This window comes from Grampus griseus (genome assembly GCF_964374135.1).
Source record: "Grampus griseus genome assembly, chromosome: 10".
Classification (NCBI taxonomy): domain Eukaryota; kingdom Metazoa; phylum Chordata; class Mammalia; order Artiodactyla; family Delphinidae; genus Grampus; species Grampus griseus.
In genome coordinates this window covers 8145759-8170220 of record NC_139004.1, presented here as the reverse complement: position 1 = coordinate 8170220, position 24462 = coordinate 8145759, and the positions used below count along the sequence as shown (strand labels likewise).

General features: G+C 45.5%; 1 protein-coding gene across 1 annotated transcript in view; it reads left to right on the top strand.

Moving 5' to 3' along the window:
- NEDD9 (neural precursor cell expressed, developmentally down-regulated 9) overlaps positions 1-19806 on the top strand; it is a 44835-nt gene extending 25029 nt beyond the window's left edge. Inside the window, exons 3-7 of the mRNA XM_082663626.1 lie at positions 11125-11226; positions 11713-11814; positions 12610-13836; positions 15180-15269; positions 17453-19806. Coding sequence (XP_082519752.1) covers positions 11125-11226; positions 11713-11814; positions 12610-13836; positions 15180-15269; positions 17453-17962 — 2031 coding nt within the window. The 3' untranslated portion in view covers positions 17963-19806. The remainder of the gene's footprint in view (positions 1-11124; positions 11227-11712; positions 11815-12609; positions 13837-15179; positions 15270-17452) is intronic.
- The last annotated feature ends 4656 nt before the right edge of the window (positions 19807-24462 follow it).

Below are 24462 nucleotides of genomic sequence, written 5' to 3'. Positions count from 1 at the left end.
GCTTATCGGAGAGACTAAGTCAGCATCATACGTAGTATGTTGGCTGGCTCAGTAGGTAATGCTCTATTTGTGAGGGAGAGAAAAGAATACGGAATTTTGGTGCTTTGACAGTAAAACTGAGACTTACTGTTGGTTGAACGCGTTTTTAAAAGCAGACTTGTCTGAGTCCCTTGTGCAAAATGCAGAGCTGGGCGCCTTCTTAAATAGCTGTGCCGTGAGCCTTGTTGTCCAGGTCCCCGTCCAGAGAGGCACCCTGCTCCTGTCTAAGGGGCGCAGGTGCGACTCACTCGGGACATGTATGTCTCCCTTCAAAGCTGTGATTCCAGCAACGTATGAAGGGCACCAAGGAGTCCCATCTTTAAAGGGACCCCACAGTCGATCAATTTTTGAAGCCAAAACAAATCCCTTAGCAAGGCCATCATCACATCGGATTTATCTGAATAATTTTTATAATACTTGCTTTTCTTAAAGCATGGTGTGCTTAAACCAGTTATTTCTCAGAGTAGTTATGCGTTTTCACGTTTCAGCATGTTATTAAGCTACTCACTTCTTTTAAGGATCATTTTAGATCTAAAGTGGGGTGACTTGCAGGTGCCTTTGAGCTTGGTCGCACATTAGGGGCGTTACGTGCATAATCTCATCTAACCCTCCCAACAGTCTCACTAGGTGTTCGTCACAGCCTCCACTTTACAGGGGAGGAATCTGAGGTCTGAGAAGTGAACTTGCTGAGGGACATACCTCTAGGAAGAGGCAGGATTGATACTTGAGCCCACGTCTGTCTGACTCTGAAGCTAATGACTTTTACGTCCCAGCTAATGGTTGATGTTGCCAAGCCCTGAAATAAGAGGGCATATTTAAACACCAGAACCCTGTGTGCTAAAAAGCATCCTGTTGGTCAGAAAGAATGAAAGGCACTGCCAAAGGCTCCCACCTCAGATCCAGAGCATAGCCTCCATGCTGAAGGAGTCTGAGTTAACGACCAAGGAGATGCCCGCCACCCGGCTGCAGTCACTTGCTTCAGGGCAGGCCGGCCCTCAGAAGGCCTGAGCGGGCCATCGCGGTGCTGTAAAGACCGTGGTGCCAACGCCCTGCCACACTGGCGCTCTCTCTGCCATTGGAAGCGCCGTCCTTTCAAATGACGTCACATTGCTCCAAGTGAATGACTTCATTTAACCAGATACAGTCACATCTCCCAGAACCGGCTTGCCAGTGTGAAAGGGACACCCCCAAAATATAAGACACCCAGATTTCAAGTTTCGCTTCTCAAATAAGGAAGTGACCTTCTTTAGGAGTATTTATTTGTGAAGTTAGGGAAGTATCTATGTGTGAGTTAATCTGTCTCACCGTGTAGCCTATACACACTGTGTAGCCGGCGTGGCACTGGAAGGGGGGCCCCGATGGGCTGCTGGACCCCATTAACCGAGGTGCTCCTTCACACCCCGGTGGCCATCGAGCTGAATAACCTCTGAACTTTAGTCCCCTCAACTGTGGAAGGGAAAGTAGGGTTGGATTATCGCTTAATGGTCTTGGCTAAGATTTTATGACCCAGACATCCTTATCTGATTCTTTCCCAGAGTCACTTGAAAAGTTGAGTAAAATGACTTGGCCTCAAGATTCTTAAGAAAAGACACTCAGGCGCTGATGTAAATTTCAGTTGACCCCTACGTTTTGGCATAGCCTTCTTTTACCTTCCTTTAGGATCCTGTCCACCTTTTATCTGGAAACCGCAGTCTCCTTCAGAGGATAGAACCATGTCTTAGAAAGCAAGGAGCAGGCAGGAGCACGGGAGAGGGGGGTCGGGGGTGCTGAGCGGGGGGCCGCAGAGTTCGCGGACTTGGTCCCATACATGAGAACGCTTCCGGGGAGCGTCCCGTTAAGAACTCTCCTCCCTGCTTTGTTACCAAGAGCTAAGAAAGTGTGTCATCCTGGAACTCGTTTTCTGCCCATTTTCCTCTGTTTCACCCTCTCGCCTTGGGTGAGACCCTTGATGAGTCTGATGCCTCTTGAAGCGACAGACCTGCCGCAGCCTTGGGCCAGCGCCGTTCAGAGCTGGCAACAAGTTCTGCCATGTGAGCTGTTTGCTCCATCCTCCATCATGTCGGGTCTCCCAGTTAAGTCACAGCGTCTTTCCTGTCCCTATTTAGGAGGAGACGATACCCATAGGCACCTGGGTGCAGAAATTCCCATCCCTTTCCTCTTTCCATAATCGCATCCCTTGAGGGCTGTCTGTGAGCACCTCTCTAAAACCCAATTCAAAATCTAGATTTAGTGCTTCATGGTTTATTGAATTTATTTGGACAAAAAAAGAACCAAAATGCTCGTGCCTTTTATAGTTTTCACTCAAAGAACATTTCGGTCCATGAGATATAAAAAAATGGCTGTGCTGTGCCCATCTCTGTCCCAGACTGTATTCAGCTTCGTCCAGAGAAACACCTCAAACACTTGCAGAACCCAGGAGTCATTTCCCGTCATGTTCTTTCATGTTTAAACGCTTCTAGCTGCTCTTTGGCGCTTGGTCACTCCATAACTAAATATTGCTTTAGCACTTGCTACACAAAGAGCTTCCTGAAAGCAGCAGGGGAGACATGCTGGAGGCCTGACAATCGGGGCACTGTTTGTATGCAGTGGTTTGCCGCCCGAACGCTGTGTCAAAGGAAAGGGACCCAAGAGTGCCATTCCACCTCTGAGCTTTCAGCTGTGACTCATTTGAAAAAAGAGCCTGGCCGTGATTTAGACGTGGCTAGCAAAAGGCTACGTTCTAACATAAAACCAGACATCAAAATGTCTTTGAGGGAAAGTAAATCACCTCCCAAAATACAGGGGGAGAAATCTTGATGAGCACGAGAGAAGCAGTAGGAAGGGTTAACGGTGCACAGGGCCCATGAGGGTGTATTTTAAAGGCCGGACTCAGTTTTCATTATATTGTTGCTATAACAAGTAAATAAATGAGCTCACTGCTACACCCAAGTGGGGCAGAAAGAATTTATAGAGAATTAATAAATCCAGTCAGAGAAAAGCAACAAGTAATCTTGGATTTTAAACAGACAAACCTCCATAACTTTGCAGTTTCTGAAAATGGGATCCAAGTTCTAATGAGCAGCCAGTGATAATTCTGATGTTTCTTTTCCTAGGGTTTTCTTTAAAGGGAAAGGGTCACACAGTTCATGGGCTTTAAGACAAAGAAGTTATTATGAGATCAAATAAATACTGTGGTGGCTCTGTTAATGCTTTTTAAGGGCATTTCAGTGAAATAAGTCCTTTCCAACAGGCAGTTTTAGAAATCAAAATACTCTTGTTAATGTACAGGTCCCAGAGATAGTATAAATAAAACTGGGTGTCAAGGAATTAAAGAAAGACAGGAAGCAATGTAATTTTACTTTCCACATATGTCTAGAAAAATGCAAAAGATGGCTGCTCATCAGGGAGGCCTGCTTTTGCGTTCAGATGATCTTAGGTGCTGTTAATGGCGAGGTTATAACTCTGTACTGTAATCATCATGGACCACCTGGGCTGCCCAGTTCTTGGCTAGGCCTTAGGGCAGAACACCAGGAGCTGGTTACACACCTTCCTGCTCTGCCGGGATCCGTGGGTAAACCCCACTGGGCCATTATCGAGGCATTATCTAGATATCAGAAGCAAAGCATGGTGTCATTCACACCATTCCTAATGTTGCTTTGGATTGTAGAGACTTAGACACAATTAAATCATGGGATACAGAAACTTAAAAGAGTGACAGAAGACTCCTCCCTATACCCCTCCAAGTGGGATTTCATATTACTTTTTAAAATTTTGTTAAAGTTATAAAAAATTCTATTTTTATGATTTTGAATTTCTTTTTTGATACGTACATACATCCAGTGTAGAACTATGAAGAATAATAGTAATGCACTAGAACAGGACCAAGGCCGCCAAAGTTCCCTGTGCTTCTCGCCGTCCCATCTTGGTCTCATCCACTCTACCCAATTCTTTCAGTCAAACAGGAGGGTTTTTCTGCATCCTTTTTACTGTTTTGTTCTTCTTTCGGGTTGCTGATAGCATGGAAGGAGGGAAAGAGTCAAAACAGGGGCGAGCGTTGGAGGAGAGAAATGAGAGTTTGTGATAAGTATGTGAGCAGTAGGGCTTGTGCAAGGGAGCACAGAACATGGCGGGACCTGAGACCCTATTAATCGGCTTTCACAGGGTCGCTGGGTGGGCAAGGAGGATCTGCCTTCATGAATGGTACAGCCTGCTCCCTTCCCACTTCCCCTAGCGCACCCCTGAATGGGCAGCATCTGGCTGAAGCTCTCCTAACCACAGGGCCTCTGTTTCTGCTATGCCCCAACCCAGGCTCCCACCAGCTCAGCTTTAAGGAGGTAAACTAGATGCCCAAGGGAAGCAGCACGCCCAAGTAGACTTGCTGAGACCTTGGTACAAGTGATACCATGTGAACAGAAGTTGTCTTTCTAGAAAGTGTTTTGCTTCTAGACATTCCTCATGGGTGTGCGTCCTACTTCTCGGTGAGATCCTCTTGACACACCCAGCATGTGCTCTTCCACCGAAAAGAAATGCAGAGGAGAAATTCAATAACGTCTCTTGGGTTTGGGACTTTGCTGTCTTTCTCTTGGATAAATATCTTTATCTCTCAGATTATAAAGCACGTTTTCTCCTGGGGTTTTCCACTGGTGTGTCTTGTGCTGTTACGGTGATAACTGTGACAATGGCAACACTGATATGACCAGAGTAAAATAGTAACCCAAGTCAATACACTGCTGATCACCAAGGGCAAAAGTCTCTTGTCATCTATCACTTTAATTTGAAATTCCCATTGCCTCGTAGACCTCACTGGGAACACTGTATACATTTGTGAAGATTAGTCTCTTTTTCCATGACTTAAATCTAGGGATGATTCAATTTTGTATTCCCCTACGGTGTAATCATGAAACATTTTGAAAGCAAACAGCCTTGAGATCTGTGATCACCAAGACAGAAACATACTCATCCTATTTGGAAGGAAGCAGGAATGGGCTGTTTTGTTCTTGTTTCTGCTGCCTTGTCTCCCGAATTCCTAGTTATCTTTGATTGTGTGTTGGACATCTGTGGTTTTTAAAAAATATTTGCAGAAATAATACAAGGCCTGTAAAGCTGTTCAGAGAGAGTAAAAATCCAGAGAGAATTTTACCTGCTCTGCCAGCCTCACAGACACACATAAATCTGATTTCAGGCTTTGAGATGTCCTCGCCAAGCCTGATGACGCAAAACCTAGCTTTAGCCTGTACAAGGGTAGGTTCACTTCCAGCTGCTCCTTACTTTCGCATGTGGCCCTTAGGGTCCCAACCCAAACTGCGGGTTGGTTATCAGGGTCCCTACCTTGGTGAGCCCTAGAGTCCAATGTTTCCCTTCCCCCATAGAAGCTGAAAAAACACAGTGTAGCCCCTCAGACCTGTCTTAGATCAGCAAATGCCGCCAGAGAAAAAGCAGCCTCAAAATGTGGGCTCCCCTCTATGAATTCCTTCTCCACTTTTCAGTTTTGACCTGGTAATCCTTTACTATCTTTTAACTTTTGATGTTATCAAGAAGAGTTTTCATATATTCTCCTCACTTTTTTAAAGCTGTCTTCATTAGGGGGATTGATCTGAATTACCTAGTCCACAGTTTAAGCCCAAAAGTAAACTCTGCTTAACCTAGGTAACAATTATGATAAAAATAGCTGAGGCCTACGGGTTTATGCTTTGCCAGGTACTTTATGTACTTGGTCTCATTTAATACTCCTAATAGCCTCTAAGTATTATTACTTCTGTTTTACTAATGAGGAAACAGGCCAGGAAATACCTTGGTCATGTCGTCACAGCTGCTAAGTGGTAGAGCAAGGATCTAGATCCAGTTCTGCCTGGGTCCAGCTTACGTTCTCAATCACTCCCCTCATCAGACCTAATCCTTTCAATGAGCCAAAGACCCAATGTGGCCTTGGCCTTTGGTAGAAGACTTCATGCAACACGGGCCTGTCGCATATTTTCAGAACTAGAGAAAGTATGACTCCTCTTCCTTTCTATTGTATTTTTTTTTTCTGATGTTAAGGTAAAAAGCAGAGTTAGTTTTCATTTCTTTTTGTAAAACTCCCCCATATATTTCTGGCTTGTGGCTGAGAAGAACGCAGGTGTTTGGGTCACATGCAAGCTCTAGATTGAGGAAAAGGAAACCATCTAGTGGCCCTTCTTTGCCGCCATCCAACCGTGGTTTGCACCAGATAGTGGTGCAGGTGATAATTCTTCCATGGTGTCTGATTTCTCAACTTTACCTAACATTCACCCTGCTTTCTTGGCCACGCCACTTGCCCAGCACTACCATGCATGGCTGATAAAGACATGTCCCTTATCCCAGGGCCCCGCTCATCCTAGAGCTGACTTACCTGGAAACCAACCTCATCCTCTACAGGCAGACCTGTTTAGTGTCCTCTCCAGATCCACACCAGTTTGCTTAAGAAAAGCCTTGAGTTTTCCTTTAGTTCATTAATATATTCAGTCAATACGTTTATCTAAGATCTACTATATTCAAGGCACTGTGCTAGGCCCTGCTGTTTATATACAAATGGAGGAGAAATGGTCTCCGTCTCCACAATGCGAAGAGAAGAGATGGTCTGAAACAGTGAAACCTCAAGGGTTAAGCAGTGTTAGAGATGTATATGCACACGTGGAAGTTTCCAAGGACGGAGATATTGTATCTGTCTGAGAAAGGCTTTGTGGGAGAGAGGCACTCAGGTTGGCCCTGAAAATTGAATGAAGTTTGCACATGAGGAAAGAAAGATGAGCGTCTTGGACAAAGACACAGTGTGAGTGAAGACGCAGAGGTGTGGCACGCAGGGCACCTGTGAAAAATGGAGTGGTTCAGTCTTGCCAAAGCACAGAACTAGTGAAGAGCTTTCAGGTCCTGCCCTCGGACTGAGAAGGAAGGAAGAAATACACAGATGAAAGCAAGGACTGGGCACCCTGGGGGCCAGAGACGTGTCGTTTGGCCAAGATGCTGTTTGAAATATTTGAGCCAATTTCCAAAATCAGATATCACATAAAAATCCAGATTTCTTTTTTCTTTAATCATTTAAATTTTATTTATTTTTTACACAGCAGGTTCTTATTAGCTATCTATTTTATACATATTAGTGTATACATGTCAATGCCAATCTCCCAATTCATCTCACTACCACCCCCCACCTCCAGTTTCCCCCCTTGGTGTCCATACGTTTCTTCTCTACATCTGTGTCTCTATTTCTGCCCTGCAAACCAGTTCATCTGTACCATTTTTCTAGCTTCCACATATATGCATTAATATATATTTGTTTTTCTCTTGCTGACTTACTTCACTGTGTATGACAGTCTCTAGATCCATCCACATCTCTACAAATGACCCAATTTCGTTCCTTTTTATGGCTGAGTAATATTCCATTGTATCTATGTACCACATCTTCTTTATCCATTCGTCTGTCGATGAGCATTTCGGTTGCTTCCATGACCTGGCTATTGTGAATAGTGCTGCAATGAACATTGGGGTGCATGTGTCTTTTTGAATTACAGTTTTCTCTGAGTATATGCCCAGCAGTGGGATTGCTGGGTCATATGGTAAATCTATTTTTAGTTTTTTAAGGAACCTCCCTCTGACTTCTCATGAAAATTGGAAAGATCTGGCAACACAGGGAGTATTTTTTCAGGATAGTGGTCGGCTGGAGCTGAGGACTGGCTGCCACCTTTCAAAGAGTACGAATTCTGTGCCCCCAACACAGGGTCCTGGCTTATCTCTCCCTTCACCCAGCCTGCTCAGCCCACAGGCATCTAAGCGTAAGGCCCTGGCTCTGCTACAGGTGCAGACTCAAGCCAACTGAATGTGGAGACACGAATGACAGACCTCAGGGCTCTGTCCCAGCCCACTGACTCTCACACCTGATGGTTTTCAGGGTTCCCTAGCCCTCGCTGCTACCCCAGACACAGACTCCCTTTTCAAATTTCAGCATGCACGGCTCTCAAAATTATGAGACTCAGAAGTCTTAACAGCATCTCTAAAAAGCTCGTGCTGCCCAGAATCTGAGGCTCAAAATGGTGTGAATCAAAGTGTGTGTGTGGGGGGAGTAAGTCATGTTTGTTTGTTTGTTTTCTACAAGCGGAATTGGCAGAGAGCTAACGTGACCCCAGTCTCCAGGCTTTAGATCCTCCCCTGCCGGGGTCCGGCCTCCGAGATTTAGTCCGTGGACTCTTCCCTTTCTAAACGTCTATAGTCTGCCCTTCTCTGCTTCATAGCTCTTCTCAAAGTGTCCCCCTTCAGACTCTTCCATTAGTTGACAAGAACAGTATACTAACGTCCAAGGAAGGTTGGATCCCTCATCTGGACAGAAAATCCATATTTGGACAATGCACATCCTCTGCAGGGCAACCAGGAAAGTAGTCGGTCATAGAGCCCTGGGGAGCCCACGGTTCAGCCCCCTTTGTGGCAACGCTAAAGAGCTAAGAGGTCAGTTTGGTAATTCCTAAGGCTAAGCCCTTATAACTATAAATAAATACGCAGAATGAAAGGAATGCAGGAAAGAAAAACAAATGGAGGAAAAAAGGAAATGAAAAACCTGACTTGATTTCATTGAGAAAATTAGTTTTTAAGATGCTGTTTGTGTAGCAATTACATCAGTGCCTTGCCGTGCAAATGCCCAGGAGATTTCTTCCCAAATGTACATCCCCTTAGCTAGACCTTGGTGTTCCTCATAGGCTGAGGTTCAGTAATCCTGGGAAAGTAGAAAGGTTTTTGTGGACTGTGTCAAGCAGGAAGAAAAGGCCTTATGAACCACAAAACTGGATACTTCGTAAGGTACAGAACAGTCAGCACTTTCCTCTGAGGAGAGAACACACAATTGGCATGAAAGTGACCCAAGCAATGGGGTGAGTTGGAGAAGGTCCAAAAGTAGAGGAGGTCCAGCTTCTTTTGTTCTCTGGGGCGTCACAAAGGGGCTCACTCTGTGCCCTGCCTGTGTCTGACCAGATGCACAGCCCCGGTCCCATTTCCACGCCATTTGTGGACCGATGCGAATTGGATAGTAACATCAGGATGCTGGCATCGGGGAAGGTTGTACTTTGTTGGCTTTTTCCCCCTGTGGTTTTTCACCATCTGTTTCTTTTAATGCATAAACAAGGAAAATGACTGGTTTGGAATGCAAAGTTTTTAAAAAACCAGATGACCACAGGCATCCTCTAAATGAGAAAGAGAGAGCACGCGGGGGGTTCTGTGACATTTGTCAGGAAGTGAGACCTTAAATACTGGGAAGCATTAATGCTCCCGGCCAGGGACGATCTGCAAAGGCAGGGCAGAGCCTCGCTGGCGACCCGCCTTCCTGAGGTTGTGCCTTATGTTTACATGTCACCAAGCGCTATTTTCAGATACTAGCACCACCCCATCTATCTCCCAGCCCCGCTCCCTTTTTTAAACTAAAGATGAAACCCGTCTGCTGGCCTTCAGCATAACCAGCCTTGGTTTTCCATTAGCGTTATTACTAACTTGGCAACCTTGGATAGAAGCCACTCTTAGAAACTTGTAGACTGAACAAAAGCTGCGCTGTGAGCAGGTTTTATTAAACAGCCAAAACAGAGAGCTATAAATAGAGGAGCTGATGAGATAGACCAAGAGAAGATGCTTCATTTCTCTCCTGGACAATAGCGAGTGAAGAAAAAAATTATATAAGGGCATTGGGAACACAGTGTATCTTTCTTGAGCAAAGAGCAGCCTGCTTTAAAAAGGAAGATTTGCTCTGCACAGCACAGTAGCCACTTTGTAAACTGGTTCTGTATGTTGCATGCCAACAAACCTTAAAGCAAGAGATTCCTTTTTCAAACCCGAGGCAGTGGCGAGATTGGATGGGATGGTGGCTGCATACTAATCTCGTTTACCTTCATTGCAAGCCATAATCAGCTACAAGCACCAGGGATTTAAAAGCAAATTGAACCCGGGCATTTAGAGCCCCCAGGGAGAAGGGCACTGGTGCATTTGGCTGAGTTCCACCCATTTCGGGGTAAGATGGATATGAGCATTTTTTGCATAGTTTTGCAGGCAGCCTGACGCCAGAGTTTTCACATTAGAGAAAGGATAAAAGATGATGGTTTCTTAGAGAACAACAAACTCTTCCTAATTTGCAGTGTCTGTTCTCACAAATGTCATGAGCAATACTTAGGTGGGTGCTGTTAGCATTCGGGGGACAGGGGTTAGGCAGAAACAAGACCCTAGTCGTTTAGAAGCTTTGGGGGGATTAAATATATTTTCAGAGGAGTTTAAGTTCCAGTCGTTTCTCTACCTGTGCTTAGGACACAATGAAGTGTGTAGATATGAAAATGCGAGCCTGTCGGGTAAGATTTGTTTCATTGACATTGGTTCCAGATGCTCGAGCTGCGATGAGTGTACTTGACTTTTGACATCACTTGGACGTAGGTACCGTCTGGATGTTTGCTTCCCCGGTGGAAATGGGAAAATGATTAGACCTCAGCTCTCTTCCTGGTCGGCTCCCAGACTCAGTATTTCATGTGTTTCATTCGTTAAAATGAAAGCTCCTGCAGGCTTCTAAGGGCAGCGCTGTGTGAACCTTCATAAAAGTACTCTAGTGGCCTATGGAATTTTAGTTATAATCATAATAACGTCAGATGAAGAGGCTTCCTGGGGAAGGTATGAGAGGAATTTTAAGTGGCCGAACTCTATTTACAAATAGTTTCAGAGCCTTTTTTTTTTTTTTTAAATGCTGTGCTTTTGATGCTCCAAAGGGTTGATCTAGGACTTTCATGATTCAAACATGATTCTCCTTTCAAGTACCTTTTGGGAATTCAGACTTTATCTGACTAACTTTGAGGTGATTTTGTTACCACGAGGAATGGGGACAGAGGTATTTCAGGGAATGGTTCTTCACTGGGATTCAAGAGGGATTTAAAAGTTTACCGTTGTCTCCTTCCTTTTGTCTCCTCCCTCTTTCTTTGTGTGTGTGTGTGTGTGTGTGTGTGTGTGTGTGTTGTGGGGTTTTTTTCTTTCTTTCTTTTTAGTTGGGTGAAAGATGAGGGTGGAGTGTCTGATTAGGAGGCTAGGAGATGCCCTCAGGACTCGGCTTGGAATTTTACCCCCGTGTCTTCCCATCCACAGGTGATCACGCCGATGAGGACAGGCCACGGCTATGTGTACGAGTACCCGTCCAGATACCAAAAGGACGTCTATGATGTCCCTCCTTCCCAGACCGCTCACGGGGTGCGTACCAGAAATGTGGTCACTGGGGAAGAGGGCGGCTTTGCTTCAGGGCTACAGAGGAAAGGGAAGTTCACAAAATATGTACAGGTCATGGGACGCTTTATTTAGGTTGTCTGTCCAGGGGCCGTTTTAGCCAATGTTTTAAGGTATGTTTTCTGGCTTTGCTTTAGTAGGGCATCGAGGCTTTGATCTAACAAAGCTCTTACTGCTTATCAATTTATCAGCAGCGTAAAATTTAACCTACAATTTAAAATACAGACAGTGCAGGCAGTTTACCTAAGATCATTTTTATATTCAGTCTAAGTCAAAGAATACAAAATTGAAAAAGAAAAATTCCATCAATCCTTTATTACATAGAATTCAGCCGAAGAGCAAGGGAACACATAACCTGGTAAATAAATCCGTCATTAAAAGCTTAGTACATAAAAAATGACACGTATAAGCCATTTCCGTGCCGGGTAACTCTGGGGGGGTGTTTCTCTTCAGGTGTACGACATCCCACCGTCGTCTGTGAAAGGCCCCGTGTTCTCAGTCCCAGTGGGAGAGATAAAACCTCAAGGGGTCTATGACATCCCTCCTACCAAAGGGGTAAGTGAGCTGCTACAGAGCAGCAAAAAACGTGTGTGTGTGTGTGTGTGTGTGCGTGTGCGTGTGTGCGTGTGTGTACTGGGATAAACAAACCAAAGAGGAGAAGCTAGCCTTTGTAAGAGAGTACAGGGAGGGAAGAGAAGGGGGGAGGGAGGAAGAACCGGCAATAAAGATAATTCTAGGAATTCCATATTTAGGGGCCCACACTAAAAAAATGGGGAGTCAGTAAGGAGAGCCAATAAGAAGGTAATCAATTCCATTTGGCAAGCGACTGCTGTATCTCATATAGCCCACGTTTATATAGGGTGTCACAGCTTACTCAGGCCGTACATACATGGGCTAACGCATCGGACTCATTCTGCCCAGGAAGTACAGTTATCCTGATTCTGCAGATGAGGGAACCGTGTCTCAGAACACTGAAGCGGCTTATTGGGCAGCACACGGCTGACAGGTCCGGGAGAGACCCTAGGCCTCCTGACGCCTGGCCGGGGCTGCTGATGCATCACCTGCCCTCCCAGCCTGCAGCAGCTGAGGAAGGAGCCCTAGGAGGCGCTCAGCAACGCAGGCCCAGGAGAGCAGCGCAGGCAGGAGGGTTCCACGCAGCGCAGCGTGGAGGCCAGGGGAGGATGCACTTGTCAAAGGGCGGGGGAGGTGAGGGCAGGGAGACGCTTAGGGGTGGAGGGCGAGCGAGAGGGAGGCAGCACCTGGCCCTCATCCTGACGTACCGCTCAGCTTCCGCACCGTCACGTGAGCCAACTGAGCGGATAACAGCTTCGCTCTCCACTTGCTTTTCAGGGATACGCCATTCCACCTCCTGCCTGCAGAGATGAGGCCGGGCTTAGGGAGAAAGAATACGACTTTCCCCCTCCGATGAGACACGCCGGCCGGCCCGACGGCAGACCCGAGGGCGTTTATGACATCCCCCCAGCCGGCACCAAGCCCCTGGGGAAGGACCTTCACGCTAAATATAATGGCGACGCTGCAGCGGAGCTGGCGCCACGGAGACACCAAAGCATTTCCCTGAGCCACCCGGCCCCGCAGCTGCGCCAGCCCGGGGGCTCCCAGAACGACGCCTACGATGTCCCCCGGGGGGTCCAGTTTCTGGCACCACCAGCAGAAGCCGGCGGGAAAGCAAACCTCGAAGAGAGAGACGGGGTTTACGACGTGCCGCTGCGCAACCCGCCGGACGCCAAAGGCTCCCAGGATGTGGTGGACGGCATCAACCGGCTGTCCTTCTCCAGCACCGGCAGCACCATGTCCACGTCCTCCACCACCTCGAAGGAATCTTCTCTGTCTGCCTCCCCGTCCCAGGACAGAAGGCTCTTCCTGGATCCAGACACGGCCATCGAGAGGCTCCACCGGCTGCAGCAGGCCCTGGAGATGGGCGTCTCGGGCCTGATGGCGCTGGTCACCACCGACTGGCGGGGCTACGGGTACATGGAGCGACACGTCAACGAGGTCCGCGCCGCTGTGGACAGGGTGGAGCTGGCCCTGAGGGACTACCTGCACTTCGCCAAGGGGGCCACGGCCAACGCCTCCTGCCTGCCGGAGCCCCCCCTCCACAACAAGATGAAGCGGGAGCTCCAGAGGCTGGAGGACTCCCATCAGATCCTGAGCCAGACCAGCCATGACTTAAACGAGTGCAGCTGGTCCCTGAACGTTCTGGCCGTCAACAAGCCCCAAAACAAATGGGATGACCTGGACCGGTTCGTGATGGTGGCAAAGACAGTGCCAGACGATGCCAAGCAGCTGACCACGACCATCAACACCAACGCGGAGGCCCTCTTCAAGCCGGGCCCTGGCAGCTCGCATGGGAAGAGTGGGCCTGAGAGCATCACGAACTCCGCGGAGTGCCCACACGCCAGCTCCCAGGTACAGCGGCTGCATCCCGGGGACCACAAGGCTCCAGCCCTCAACAAGCCACTGCCCCCAAGCCTGGGCAAGGACCAGCCCCCTGACTGTAGCAGCAGTGACGGCTCTGAACGGAGCTGGATGGATGATTACGACTATGTCCACCTCCAGGTAAAGAACCAGACTCCTACGGCACCTACACTCACATGCAGGGGCCTGGGGCTAATGCCTATAAGGCTGGTAGCTAGACTACCAGAGCCGAGACCAAGATTAATGTTCAGAAACACGATGAATGATTCACAGATTGGAGGCAATGTTGTCCAGTAGGAAGAATACTGGCCTGAGAGTCCTGAGTCCTCTAGACTTTTCCGTGACACTGTGTCACCAGCTTCTGTAACCTCATGTCACTGCCTCATTTGCAGAATGAATGAAGTGCAGGGGTGGATCAGATCTGATAGATATGCCTCAGGCGAGCAGGAGGAGACTCCCCAAGTAGGTTAGCGGGCCGCAAATAGACATGCCAGCTCCACTTCGGTTTGCATTTCATGATACGGTTCTGCACGATACTTTATTTGGAAAAAAGAAGTAGGGCGAGGGGTGTTTCACGGTTAAGGAAAAAGATTTGAAAACCTCTGAATTTCTAAGGTCCCTTCAGCTCTATACTGTGTATGTGTGTAGAATTACTCACAGAGAAACTTAACCCCACCATAGGCTGACCTTGAAGAGCACTGGGCATTTGCCAATTGACCTAGAACTTAACGGCATAGGGAAATCGGGCCGTCACAGTCTGTGTCCTCCAGGTGGAAATTCCACCAGGTTGACTCAGGATCCTGACAGCTTTCCCTTCGGGGGATTAAAACATTCTACAAGATCCATTATTTAGAATTTGCTTCACTATCTTATTCTGCCATTCTTTCATTTGACTGACAGCCGCGAAGTCTCCTGAGGATTATTACACACAGTTCCTTTGCCTACAACCGGGGAGTGGAGAGCAGAGCCACACCTTGTGCTGAAAAGAAGTATGGGGAGAGAGTAGACCGAGGCATTAAACACTGACCTGGCTGGTTGTCCAACTCTGCCTCTTGGGAGATGCTAATTTGGTGTAGAGCTGTAGATGATTGAAAGCAACTAGAAATACAATGTGGACCATGTTTAGACCCCCGTTGGGGGGTTTATGGGTTTGCATATAATCTATTAGAAAAGAGCCCTGAGAAAAAGTACCGCGTACGGAGGTTTGAAGGGGGCCATGGTTAACCTCCAAAAACGGTAAAGTGGAGCGGACAGCGTGACACCCCACATGCTAATGGGTTTTAGTTTTCGGTTCTCATCCGCACAGTGACTCTGGAAGTCTGGCCGAGAAGCCCTGCCTGGGGTTCACAGGGCCTAACTGGGCATGCAGGAAATTGCCAAGGCAGCGGAAAATGGAAGCGTATTCACGTGTCTGTCGATGAAACTGTTAGCATAAGCGAATCCTAGTGGTGACGTCATGTTTTCTTTATGTTGGAAAATAATAGGGTAAGGAGGAGTTTGAGAGGCAACAGAAGGAGCTCTTGGAAAAAGAAAACATCATCAAACAGAACAAGATGCAGCTGGAACATCATCAGGTACGTTCGATCAGAACAAAAACTACTTGGTATTGAAAACATTTCCCACTTAATAAGGAAACTGTAACTTCAGAAGATCATGGTTTTGATCCTCCCAGTACACTTTGGCATAAACAAGCTCCAAGGCACATAATAGGGTATAAGGACAAAGAGAAGGTCTATGGCCTTAGTAATCTAGCTGGGTGTACCTGGACCATGTCCAAATACAGTTTTTCCAGGCTAAGCCTGTACATCTAACTTATTAGGACTATTGGGCTAAGGCGGTTGGTCTCAAGGAGTAAGACGCACTCAAGCTGGCCCAAGCAAACAGGTTTTGTAGTAAAGCCACAATAGGGGAATCCGGGAACAGAAAATGAAGCTATAGCCATGTCTTAAGGCACTAGGACTGTCAGTGTCCTCTCCTTCCTGGACTAACTTGGTGTCTCTCTAAGTTGACTTCCTTGGCCTCTATTTGGTAGTTTCCTCTGATTATCTACTCATTTGGTTCCCCTGTAACTTTACAGAACCCACAGCTGGACACTCAAAGCCTTTCCTATATATAGTTTTTCATCTCAGCTTCCTTGCTAATAGTCAGCCCCTTCTGTGGTTTATCAAATTCCTTAAAAAAGAGTCTGGGCCATTATCCATCTATCTATCTCCCTCTGTCTCTCTGTCTCTATCATCTCTATCTCTGTCTCTCCCCAAGCCTGTGGCTTGGCTGTTCTTGGTCCAATCTAAGGGGAGGAGGGCAGGATCCAGTGTTTTCAACATATATCCAAGTCCATTTACTAAGGGCTTTGGGCAAGGCAGTTTCATTCAAAAGTTGGGCATGAGTGGGGCAAATAATAATGGGTATTGCTAATACAAGGGCACAAAAATAACGAGAAATGGATGGAGGATTTATAGGCCTTTTAGGATGAACTGAAATGGCATGTAGGGACATGAAATGGCGCACTGAACTCAGGAAACCAGAGTTCTAATCTGTGCTTTCTGGCCAACCAATCATATGACCTCAGGCAAGTCACTTAACCTCCCTGAACTTCCATTATTTCTCTATAAAATGAGAAAGTCCCTCTCCCCTCCGACCTAATGAGATGATATATTTATGAACATACTTGCAAAAGCATAAGCGGAATATCTTGAAGCATCGCCCTGTATCTGTTTATGTTTGCTTTGGCATTTGCCCAAGTAAGACTGCAGGGCTTTGGGGAACTTGTTGAAATCATAGTAATTCCTAAGAAGAAAACAGAGTCTACAGAAAAGGAAAGCTCGCCGTGCACTTCTCAGGGGAGAAGCTGGGTGAGGTTAACCCTGCTCAGACTCAACCCTATTTCAGGGCAGAAGACTGAGTCCTAAACTCCGGTCACAGATAGATAGTCCTTGCCTGTAAAAGAGAGCCTCTCCTGACACTTGTTGCAATAGCTGGAAATTATTATCATTGCAGTTTAAATAATACACCAGCTGGGGGCAGTGAGGAGAGAAGGGAGAAAGCTAACACTGAGTCTGACCTTGTGTGAAGCCCCTTCCTTTCGACCGCTCTGGGGGGCTAAGTGTTATGATGCACAGCCTGCGTTCAGATTCCCTTAGAGAAGTTCTCTTCCACAGTGCACATGTATTTATATGCAGTAGTCTACCCTGTAGTGCTGGATAATAACATTTATAAATGTGGACAGAAAGAGTAGGAGAAATAGAAAAGGGTCATGGATTGTCATTTATCTAAGTGCCTTGAAGGGACAAAAGGCTTTCCCCCAGAAGGAGCAAACTGTCAGTGACTGACCTGACAAAGAGATCCCCACGTTTGCTTTTCCCTGGCCACCTCTCAACATGTAATAAACATTTACCTAGAGTCTCCATTATACCAAACACTATTCTAAGCACTTTGCAAATATTAACTCATTTAACCTTCGTAAAGGTGTGGGTAACAGAGCTGGGTTTAAACCCTATGCTGCCTTCCAGCCTGAGGAGAGAAGAGACCAATCGTGTCCAGTCACAGAAGTCAGAGCTGGAGGATTCCTTAGGGACCCTCTTTGTCAGCCTGTACAGTTCACAACTTAGGAAAGCCAGGCGACTGGACAAGCCTTGGCATCTAATAAGCACCTCACACTGGGATGAAGGTCCCTGAGTTTTAACTGCGAGCCCTGGTTAATTTCCATGTCGGCACATCGCCTCATCCTTAACAAACTCGGCTTTTTCCTTCCCTGCAGCTGAGTCAGTTCCAGTTGTTGGAACAAGAAATCACAAAGCCCGTGGAGAACGACATCTCCAAGTGGAAGCCCTCCCAGAGCCTCCCAAGCACCAGCAGCGGCGTGGGCGCGCAGGACAGGCAGCTGCTGTGCTTCTACTACGACCAGTGTGAGACCCATTACATCTCCCTCCTCAACGCCATTGACGCGCTCTTCAGCTGCCTCAGCTCGGCACAGCCCCCACGGATCTTCGTGGCACACAGCAAGTTCGTCATCCTCAGCGCCCACAAACTGGTGTTCATTGGAGACACGCTGACGAGGCAGGTGGCCGCCCAGGACGTTCGCAACAAAGTGATGAACTCCAGCAACCAGCTCTGCGAGCAGCTCAAGACTATAGTTTTGGCGACCAAGACGGCCGCGCTCCATTACCCCAGCACCTCCGCCCTGCAGGAGATGGTCCACCAGGTGACCGACCTGTCCAGGAACGCGCAGCTCTTCAAGCGCTCTTTGCTGGAGATGGCGACATTCTGAGCAGCAAAAGAGAGACTGACTTGGATTACTGAGGAAAACTGGAAATACTCTCTGGTTTTTGTAAATCTTATCTATTTTTGTAGATATTTTATATGAAAATGAAATATTTTAACACTTGATGGGTTAGACGACATTCAGAAATTCAGGGAACTCTGGGGAACTTTTTTTTTCCTGCGTGGTTCTTGTGTACACATCTAAGCATCTAAGACGTAAACTGTACAGAATCCTGTCCGTGTGTGTGTATGACTGTGTGTTCATGTTCGTTCATAGATGTTTGTCTGATACATTCCATTGAAAACCATGAATTAAGAAGCACCTTAGTAAGCACCTCCTAATGCTGCATTTTTTTTTTTAGAAAACATACCAGCTGGTTGTAATATTGCTCTACATATACTAGCGATTATTCTGAGCCTGTCACTCCCAAGTCTGGGAAGCACAGTGTATTTGCAGGTGTGCACCTTCCAGTAAGGAGGCATGCTATGCCTTGTTTTTGTTGTTGAAACCCCTTCCAAAACTGGCTGTCTTGGGCGCGTTATTGCAAGATGCCTCATTTCTGGTTGAAAAAGCCCTCTTAGAAAGTTTCAGAAAGTATACGTTAGTCCAAACTCTGACGTGTTAGGTGCTGGAGGAGTGACACGTGTACTTAGGGGCCATGTCCCCACTTAGGGTTGTTTCAGCATGGAGAGAACGTGTTTCCGCAAGGCTTTTTACTCATTGGCATTTATGAGTGACTTGGCCATGCGATATTCCAAAGGATGTTTTTAGATTTGCAAAAAAATATATTATTTGCAGCAGGAATTCATAAAGACACATCAGACTGTGACCGTCCACAAAAGGAAGGATGGGCCCATCTGCCAGTTGTAAGTAGGGGCCTTTCTGACTCTCAACATTCCCTTAGGTGCTACTACCCCATTACCTGAGGGAAACTGGCCAGTTCCTTGATCACCGAAACATTAGAGCCACAGGCCACATCCCACTCTAAGCGAATCCGGTGCTTGATCCTGTAGCCTCCCTAAAACATGCAAATGCAGACCCAGCACTCAGAGCAGCCGTATGGAGCCCATCTAGGCGTCACAGCTCTGTCTGGCCAATGACCCTGTGCACACTGCTCACCACCGTCTCCCAGCTCGGCACAGCATCCGTCCGTTCCACAGTCTGTCCTCTCGTACCTGCTGGGGTCGGCACAGCACAAACACACCACAAGCCGTCAGATTCATCACGCTTCTTACCCCAGGGGGTGAATGTAGTCACATGTTACCAAGTCAAGGAGCAAATTACGGTCTATCAGTCCGGTTTTTATTTAATAATGCTATTCCAGCCGACTGGAAAACATTTTGGTTTGCGATATATGCCTTGACTTAATTGAGCTTGCTTGTTTGAAACAACCAAATCATTGCAACAGGAAAGGATCTAGGCGAGAAGGATGCATGATCTAAGTGGGATACGAAATAATCAGTGAAACTTACCCTAGAAGTGCTTTGATTCAGAACCACCGCTCTTGTAGTTCTTGATGTTCTGCTGTGCCAGAAGAAGCTGTATTGTTACAAGAAAGAAAGTGTGCGCGAAGGAAGAAGCAGGTTGCTGAAAATCAACGAAGAGGAGGTTGAAAAGTGTCCTTGTAGATTTCATTGTCTAATGTGCATCTCTTAGGAGATGACAGACTTGAGCAAAGTGGTGGCATTTCACGTGTTCCGAACCAAAATGTTCAATCTGTATCTCTCTCTCCCACATTGTATATACAGGCTGTTTTCAAATCATTAAAATTTTAGATGTCTGTTTTCATAGGCATTGGGTTTTCTTTTTCTATATTTCTTTCCTTGTCTCAAAATTAAATATTAGCTTATTTCGGCACTCCTAATATAGAAAGTTAAATTATGGAGATTTTATCGATATTATAGATCTGGATTTTTGAGTAAAATTGAGTGCTATTTTTTCATTTTGCATCATTTAAGGAAAATTCTGGAATCTGTGAACATTACCAAACCCAGACATCTGGAACAAAGCTGCTCTTCACCAGAAAGCCTCTATATTTAAATGACGGGTGAAATGATTTCTGCTACCATAATATGGATGTTGCTATTCACATGGTTTTAGAATCAAAGGGAATTGCTCGATTCATTCTGGAATGGACATCAAGAAATATTTAAAACTATACTTGATGAAAATAAGAGATTCGTAACCACATAAATTATTTTTAATGCTTGGCCCACTCTTTCACTCTGGTATCCTACTGCGAGTTACAGATAAAGTATCTGAATATACCTTGCATATACCTTTTTCCACATCTATAAACATTTTCAAAGAAACTGACAAGGCACTTCTTGGGAAATGGTAAGTCCTTTGAAAAAAAACGTCACTAGAACAACTAGATCTCTCCATGGAAAAAGAATGAATATTTACCTTACATCTTACAGAAAAATTAACTCACATGGATCATAGCCCTAAACGTGAAACTAAAAACTCTCCTACTTCTAGAAGAAAACACAGGGGAAAAATCTTTGTGATCTTAGGAAGACAAGCGTTCCTTAGGTAGAACAAAAAAGCGTAAATATTAAAAAAATTGATAAATTGGACTTTATCAAAATTTAAAACTTTTCTAAGAAGACCATTAAGAAAACAAAAAGTTAACCAACAAACCAGGAGAAAATATTTGTACCACATACCTCAGCTAAGGACATGTATCAGAATAAGGAAACAAGTAATTTTTTTAATTAATTAATTTATTTTTCACTGTGTTGGGTCTTCGTTGCTGCGTGGGCTTCTCGTTGCAGAGGCTTCTCTTGTTGCGGAGCACGGGTTCTAGGCGCGCAGGCTCAGTAGTTGTGGCACGTGGGCTCAGTAGTTGTGGTGCACGGGCTCTAGAGCGCAGGCTCAGTAGTTGTGGTGCACGGGCTTAGTTGGTCTGCAGCATGTGGGATCTTCCCAGACCAGGGCTCGAACCCATGTCCCCTGCGTTGGTAGACAGATTCTTAACCACTGTGCCACCAGGGAAGTCCCAATAACTAAATTTTTTAACCGGGCAAAAATTTTGAACAGAAACCTCACAAAAGAAGACATGTGAGGGGACTTCTCTGGTGGTGCAGTGGATAAGAGTCCACCTGCTAATGCAGGGATCACGGGTTCAATCCCTGGTCCGGGAAGATCCTACATGCCATGGAGCAACTAAGCCCGTGCACCACAACTACTGAGCCTGCGCTCTAGAGCCCACGAGACACAACTACTAAGCCCGTGAGCCACAACTACTGAGCCCACGCGCCGCAGCTACTGAAGCCCACGCGCCTAGAGCCAGTGCCCCGCAAGGAGAGAAGCCACCACAATGAGAAGCCCGCACACCGCAACAAAGAGTAGCCCACGCTCACTGCAACTAGAGAAAGCCCACGTGTAGCAATGAAGAACCAACGCAGGCAAAAAATACATAAAATTTAAAAAAATAAAAAGGAACCGGTAAATTTTTTTAAAAAAACGTGAATAGACAATAAGTAAATGAAATACAAACCCACCAAATAGAATCATTAAAGTTAAAAAGATGAGCCATACCAACTGTTGGTGAGAAAGGGGAGCAAACAGAGCTCTCATACACTGCAGGGGAGAATGCACAACAGTACAAACACTTTGGAAAATAGGTTGGCGGTTTAAAAAACAAAATTAAATGTATGCCTACCATAGGACCTAGGAATTCATCTCCTAGGTATTTACCCAAGAGAAATAAAAGCATGTGTCCATATAACACTTGTATAAGAATGTTTATAGCAGCTCTATTTGTAAAGCCAAAAGCTAGAAACAACCCAAATGTCTATGTGAATGAATAACCATTGTTACATATCCACACAATGGAATACTATACAGAAACAAAAAGGGGAGAAAAAGTGAAACAAAAAACAACATGAATGAACCTCCAAATCATTATGATGTGTACAAGAAGCTAGACGAAAAAGAGGACATATAGTATGTTCCATTTATACCGAATTCTAGAAAATGCAAACCACAGTGACAGACAGCAGATCAGTGGTTGCCAGGGAAGAGGAGTGGGGGGAGGAGTACATTACCAAGGAGCTCAGGAAGCCTTTGCGGAAGATGATGAAAATGCCCCTTTTCTTTTTTTTTTTTTTGTTTAAATCGTGACCTCTCTTGTTGCGGAGCACAGGCTCCGGACGCGCAGGCTCAGTAGCTGTGGCTCACGGGCCCAGTTGTTCGGCGCCATGTGGGATCCTCCCAGACCAGGGCTCGAACCCGTGTCCCCTGCATTAGCAGGCAGATTCTCAACCACTGCGCCACCAGGGAAGCCCGCCCATTTTCTTGATTGTGGTGATGGCTTCACGGGTATATGCATGTCAAAACTCATCAAATTGTACACTTGAAATGCATACAGTTTATTCTTTGTCAATTATTTTTTTTTTTACGTAAATGGTCTAAACAGAACAATTAAAAGTCAGAGATTCTCAGACTGGAGTTTTTTTAAAAGCAAGACTAAATTATATGATATTTAAAAGATGCCCAATTTGAGTAAAAATAGATAAGTTAAAAGCAAAGAGAGAGAAATATACCATGCACATTCTAATTTTTAAAAAGAAAAGCTGGACTGACTATCAGCTGACAAAGCAGAATTCAGAACTTGGACAAAAAGGGGCATGTCATCGTGAAAGGGCCAGTTCATAAAGAAGACAAAACATTCTTAAATTCGAATGTACATAGTCATAAGGTTCAAAATATCATGAAGCAAAAACTGATAGAACTGAAAGGAGAAACGGGAAATCTGTAATTACAGGTGGAGATTGAGATACTATCTCTCAGTACCTAATAGAACAAGTAAACAAAAAATGGTAGTAATTGGTAACAATTGGAGTCCTCTGGACCTCCCCTACATTGCTGGTAGGAATGTAAAATGGTACATCCATTTTGGAAGACAGTTTCGCAATTTCTTATAAAGTTAAGTATACACTTAGCATATAACGCAGCAATTCCAAAGGTATTTAGGCAAGAGAAATGAAAATGTATGTCCATTAACAATAAGGACCTGCTGATAGCACAGGGAGCTATGGTCAATATCTTGTAATAACCTGAAAAGAATCTGAAAAAGAATATATATAGATATAACTGAATCGCTTTGCTGTACACCTGAAACTAACACAACATTGTAAATCAACTGTACTTCAATTTAAAAAAAAATTTTTAATAAAATATATGTCTACAAAACTCACTGCTTTATTTAGCATAGTCCCAAATGGCATCAGCAGGTGAGTGGATAAATAAATTGTGGTCTCGCCATACAATGGAATACTGTTCAGCACTAAAAAGGAGGGAACTAGTTACATATGTAACAGCATGAATGGATCAACCTTACAAACATTACGCTGAGAAAAAGCCAGGTAAATGAAGAGTATGTACGTATGAAGCTCTAGAAAACACAAATCTAATGTGTAGTAACAAATCAAATCAGTGATTTCCTGAAATCAGGATTGGGAATTAGGAATTCTCTGGAAAAGAACACAAAGGAACCTTTGGGTGTGACGGATATGTTTTATCTCAGTGCTATATGTATGTTTTATATCAGTGCCGTGTGTGTGTGTGTCGGTGTGTATTTGTAATTTTCACTGTCTGATACAGTAGACAATAATCACATGTGGCTATTAAGCTTATGAAATGTGATGAGTACAACTGAGGAACTGTTTTTAATTTTAATTTAAATAGCCACATGTGGTGAGTGGCCACTGTTCTGGAACTATATCTATATCTAGATTCCTAAGGTAATTATGTGAATGCAAATTATTTGCATAATAGACACATAAAGTGGGCGCATTGTATTGTATGCGAGTCATACCTCAATAAAGTTGATTTTTTTGGGGGGGGCGGGTACGCGGGCCTCTCACTGTTGTGGCCTCTCCCGTTGCGGAGCACAGGCTCCGGAAGCGCAGGCTCAGTGGCCATGGCTCACAGGCCCAGCTGCTCCGCGGCATGTGGGATCTTCCCGGACCGGGGCATGAACCCGTGTCCCCTGCATCAGCAGGCGGACTCTCAACCACTGCACCACCAGGGAAGCCCTAAAGTTGATTTTTAAAAGACGTAAAAATATTTCCCAACTAACTCTAATGTCCCATTGTTTTCAAATCAATATTAATATTGATATTAATAATATTGACATTTTTTCAAATCAATTATTATCATCCACCAACTCACAGAAACCCTGGAGGGCCCACAGGAAAAGGTCCAATCAGAAAGTTCAGCTTCTAAAGAGTCCATCCTGGGCTAGGTCATGACCCACCCGAGAGACAAACACGGTTTTCTCCTCGCCTAGTCAGTAAAAGTTGATCTGGGCTTCAGATGTTTCCCCATAAACCACATCTACATTCTTCATAGTGTTTGAGGAATTATGACAAAAGAAATGTTGCTATTCACCAGAGGACATGAAAAACAAGGATTCGTTTATTCATTGAAAGTTTCCTGCCTGGCTGAACAGAGTTGGCGAATCCGCCCTGTCCGTCAATAAGCGGCAGCTGTCCCGG